This window comes from Triticum urartu, chromosome 2A, assembly GCF_056163025.1.
Source record: "Triticum urartu cultivar PI428250 chromosome 2A, HENAU_Tu73, whole genome shotgun sequence".
NCBI lineage: Eukaryota > Viridiplantae > Streptophyta > Magnoliopsida > Poales > Poaceae > Triticum > Triticum urartu.
The window spans coordinates 4,579,876-4,584,888 of NC_141874.1; the positions used below are offsets into that span (position 1 = coordinate 4,579,876).

The window sequence follows — 5,013 nt, forward strand, 5'->3', positions numbered from 1 at the left end:
TATCCCAGTACCTTGTTCAATCTCGTTACCGGCAAGTCACTTTACTCGTACCGTAATGCATGATCCCGTGACCAGACACTTGGTCACTTTGAGCTCATTATGATGATGCATTACCGAGTGGGCCCAGTGATACCTCTCCGTCATATGGAGTGACAAATCCCAGTCTCGATCCGTGTCAACCCAACAGACACTTTCGGAGATACCTGTAGTGCACCTTTATAGTCACCCAGTTACGTTGTGACGTTTGGTACACCCAAAGCACTCCTACGGTATCCGGGAGTTACACGATCTCATGGTCAAAGGAAAAGATACTTGACATTGGAAAAGCTCTAGCAAACGAACTACACGATCTTTGTGCTATGCTTAGGATTGGGTCTTGTCCATCACATCATTCTCCTAATGATGTGATCCCGTTATCAATGACATCCAATGTCCATAGCCAGGAAACCATGACTATCTGTTGATCAACGAGCTAGTCAACTAGAGGCTTACTAGGGACATATTATGGTCTATGTATTCACACGTGTATTACGATTTCCGGATAATACAGTTATAGCATGAATAAAGACAATTATCATGAACAAAGAAATATAATAATAATGGTTTTATTATTGCCTCTAGGGCATATTTCCAACACCTCTCTCTCTTCCTCATCTCCCATCTTCTTCCTACTTAGAACTTCTCTGATGCATCGAGGCTTGTAACTTGAATTCATGCTCAGGAGAAGTGAATTAGTAGTTGGGATCCTAGCAGTCACTATCAGATGTGCGTGTTAGCTAATAAATTAGATATTGGAACATAAACTTTATATATTCTTCTCCGCCAGATACTGAATGTGAGTTGCAATATATGTTTCACTGAATCCTATTTTTACCATACGATGCATCATGGCCTTCCAAATTGCATCAGAATTGTACAAAGCGATTTGTTTTTACGTGAATGGTACCAAAGTATTTTTTTTTCAGTTGAAACACATTTTTCGTTGCCAATCCCAGCCCAAGAGAGCAACTAAGAGAAGTTAATTGATGTAATGGTCATGATAGTGGCCTCAAATCACTATGTCTAAAGCTTGTTGCTAACTGATATAGAAGATTCATGGCAAGGTGACTTTTGAACATGTCTAAAAGCCAAAAGACTTACAATATTGATTTTTTTTCCGCCTGGCTGGTTAAGATTGACATGCCCAATGGGGCAGGGATTTCAGCCGAAGAAGGTGCTGATACTGGAGTGTGGCTCGCTATATTACCCTGCGAACAAGCTGCAATTAGAATTATCTTTGTCGCCAAATAAGTTTTCAAGTTGATCAATATTTTCCTAGATTTTGCTCGCGGCTACAAGTCGGACAACGGCACTTCTGAATACGAAGACCACTCCTACTAAAATCTCACCAAAAATAGAATGACCAAGCCAACAAGTAATCTGGCCCATAAAAAACTACAACCCAGAAGCAAACAAATGCTCAATTGAGCAATTGTATGAGAAAAAAGACATGACAAGGTGTGGGACCACTTCTAGTATTTTCATATAGCATACTCCATTATGCATTCCATGCATTTCCATCATTTGTGTTAGTATGTTACTGATTTCTGCTCCCTGATGTCTTTCCTGGCCGTATGCTTTCTTATCGGTAGAGTTCGACAACGAGGAACTCCCAAGGTTAATTTTCATTGGTATCAAGAGGTTGTACAGCCAGGCAAGCATCCACTTGCTGGCCTTCATCTCATGTTTTACTAATGTTGAAAGGTTATGCTATCTTGTCTTCTGTTCTTGTGGGTGATCAGGTTATACTTTCCTATGCAACATCCATGCTTAGCTTTGTGTGACATGCCTAGGAGTTCCTTGCTTTTCATGATCAGTGGGTCATGATATTAATTTTGACTAATCAACTATGGAACCAATAAAGTGAGTTCTGAGCGATGGTAGTGTATTACCGGTTGGTGGTGGTGGCAATTTTTGGCGGCGGGTTCACATGTTTTGGTGGCTGCCATCATGAACCGATCATAGTACATGCTTTTATCCGCTATCATGTATGATTGGCCTTCGAGACGTTCGTTTGTAATTGACTTTTGCTCATGTATAAGAGATGTGTTATGTAGCCTTAATTCCCCCCCTTTGGAGTGTGTGTGTGTGTGTGTGTGTGTGTGTGTGTGTGTGTGTGTGTGTGTGTGTGTTGTGATATTCAATTTGTTTAAGCATGCCATGCACAATGCATGCATGATATGAAGTAAATGGTATGTGTTCGTAGAGTCGGGCTTTGCTAGTATTCGAAGGGAACGGTTGTTGAGCAATATGGCACATCGGTGAAATCCTGAGTATGCATGTGGATGCTAGTTACCACCATTATAGGAAGTATTTATACACCTGGTCATGGTGGGGCCATAGGGCAGTGGGCTTGCTCAAGGACATGTTCCTACACCTACTTTTGTATGTCAAACTCTCAAACAAAAGTGTCTCAGGGTTTAAGTCAATGCTTTGGTGGGGCAACCCGTCGATCGGTTTCGACCATTGTGAATTCATACGCATGGTTTCATGAGATGGTTGTTGCGGTTATGGTCATTGTTGTAGTTTGCCGATTGCAGATCTGATCGCTTCGGGTTTTCATTTTTCCTCCATATGCATAGATTTGATTTTATATGACTCTTATACTTGTCGGCAATTACATATCTTCTTAATGCTCTATTTTACGCTACTTCCTCTAATTCATATCAGTGACAATTAATATGGATCGAATGAAGTAATAAAATTCACCTTTTGTCAAAAACATCTGACACTAATTCACGTGGCAGATGCTCATCGGCAATACGCGTTCAAGAATAGGGAAAGTAGCATAAAGCCACATGCGGGCCAGCAAGAATGTCTATGGTTCCTTAGCCATGAATTAACCGTCGTTCTCCGCGTGCTTTGCGCTTTTTCAGGGTTAAGCAACCTGCGCGGCTTCTCTTCCCACTCCCGGCCGGACTAGTAACAATTTTCAGTTTCTCACATTCACCAGTTCCCACGGAAATTAAGCTTGAGCTCTGTGCACAAGATTGCAGAAATCAGTATCGATGGTGAGTCAGTTTTTTCTACATTGTTTTGCTCAAGTGTGTTGCCTCTTGCCACAAGAATGGAGTGGGTTTTTTTCTACATTGTTTTGCTTAACTTAGTGGGAGCAAGAGCACATTCCAGAAGACATGAAAAAGGAGGCCAATAACCGAGCGTGAGCTTTATCTCGCACAGCTCGAAATATGCTTTTCTAAAGCAGGCCCCAATCAATTGCCGGCACCCACACCACGTCGCCTTTACCCCCGAATTTTCAACGGTGGAAATTGGAATGGGAACGGAGTTGAGGCAATGGCAGCCCGGGCCAGCATCCACTCACTGCTTTGCAAAAGCTGCCTCTTTATCCCTTCCATCTTTATTTTGCTTTTGCATTAGCTTATTAGCCTCCTTTTACCTCCATTACTTCGTTCCCTTGGCCTCCCTTTTGCTTTCCCGTTTGGACACCATACTTGCTTGGCTTCTTCTCCTCTCCTCTCATCTCTGTGGTTTCGTTGGTGATTGGTTGTTGCTGCTGCTGCTCGGGATCAATGGGTACTCCTAGTCCTACCCCGTACCACCTCCAGTCTCCAAGGACCATCGTCAACAAGATCATCAGCATGAAGCAGCAGCAGCAGGAGCCGGCGACGCCGGATCCGCCGCCGCCGTCCAAGATCATTCTGCAGCCGAGGCGCCGGACCACCCCGGCGATGTGGTGCGCCGCCATCGCTGGTTTCGCCTTCAGCGTCCTCCTCATCCTCGCCGGCCTCGTCATCCTCATCGTCTATCTCTCGGTGAAGCCGAGGACGCCGTCCTTCGACATCGCCAACGCCGTCCTCAACACCGTCTACGTCGGCTCGCCGTCGTCCTACTTCAACGGCGACATGACGCTGGTGGCCAACATCTCCAACCCCAACCAAAAGATGGGCGTCGTCATCCAGTCCGGCACCGTCGAGCTCTTCTTCCGGGGCAGGCTGGTGTCGGTGCAGGCGCTGCCTCCGTTCGCGCAGCCGCGGGGCCACTTCACCGTCCTCAACGTCCACATGCTGTCCAGCCAGGTGGTGCTGCCGCCGGAGGTGGCTGCGGACCTGCTCAACCAGATGAGGAGCAACAAGATCCTCTACACCATCAGAGGGACCTTCAAGGTCCGGGAAAGGTTCTGGTCATGGCACTACACCTACCGGTTGACCGCCATTTGTGACCTCGAGCTCACCTCGCCACCCTCTGGAGTTCTTCTTGATAGGAGATGCACAACATCAAAGTGATTATTTGGTTTCTGGATCGATGCTCTTTCTTTTTTTCTTCTTGTATCAAATTTTAGAGGAATTGGGTCAAGGCACATATAGCAAAGCAAACAGATCGACTAGTATGACGTAATTACTAGTGTGGTTTGCGCTTGTGGCTTTCACATTCTTGTTTACTCGATCCGTAGCAGCCTTGCTCCTGGAGCCTCAAAGCTTCATGCAACATGTACAGCGGCAGGCAATGGTCGTATGTAGTACTTGTCTCAATATATATAGCTTGTACATCGTGAATCTCATATATGGTGAATAGAGAAAACTTTATTAACTTGTTGCAGACATATAGTAGATGGTAGTGGTGCTGATTCTGATAGCCTTGACGACTCTCCATGGCTATCTCCGTTGCGAATGCGGCCTTGGGCCCTTTATGAAGGCTGGTACGAGCGCTCACACTCGTCTAAATTAGACGCTGGCTTCTCCTCAGTTTCCTCTATTATGCCTCCAGTTGATTTGGTTCGATATCCACATTTCATATTTCCGTATATGGCTTTATTTCCTTCCCTCAAGTGGTCCATTTCCTGCAAAAAAGAATTAAACATAGGGACTTGCAATTATTTGCATTTATTAGTCACTAGTGCACTCCTCTCCAGAAAGCCAAATAATTTTCTCAGAGATTGTCTTTTTCGAGCGCGGCGATCAGTATTAAAATTTTCATGTACACTCCTCTCGAGAAAGCTGAATAATATTTGTTGTA

The 5,013-nt window shown here is 44.8% G+C and overlaps 1 protein-coding gene across 1 annotated transcript; it reads left to right on the forward strand.

Annotated features, from left to right (window-relative positions):
• The first annotated feature begins 3,366 nt into the window (after positions 1-3,366).
• On the forward strand, positions 3,367-4,600 carry LOC125514697 (NDR1/HIN1-like protein 26). Its single transcript, XM_087542653.1, has one exon. The coding sequence runs from the start codon at positions 3,570-3,572 to the stop codon at positions 4,281-4,283; it is 714 nt and encodes a 237-aa protein (XP_087398779.1). The 5' UTR covers positions 3,367-3,569; the 3' UTR covers positions 4,284-4,600.
• The last annotated feature ends 413 nt before the right edge of the window (positions 4,601-5,013 follow it).

What these genes read in the sequence shown, in the direction of transcription:
- LOC125514697 (XM_087542653.1), top strand. Translation starts at nt 3,570, where the DNA reads ATGGGTACTCCTAGTCCTACCCCGTACCACCTCCAGTCTCCAAGGACC.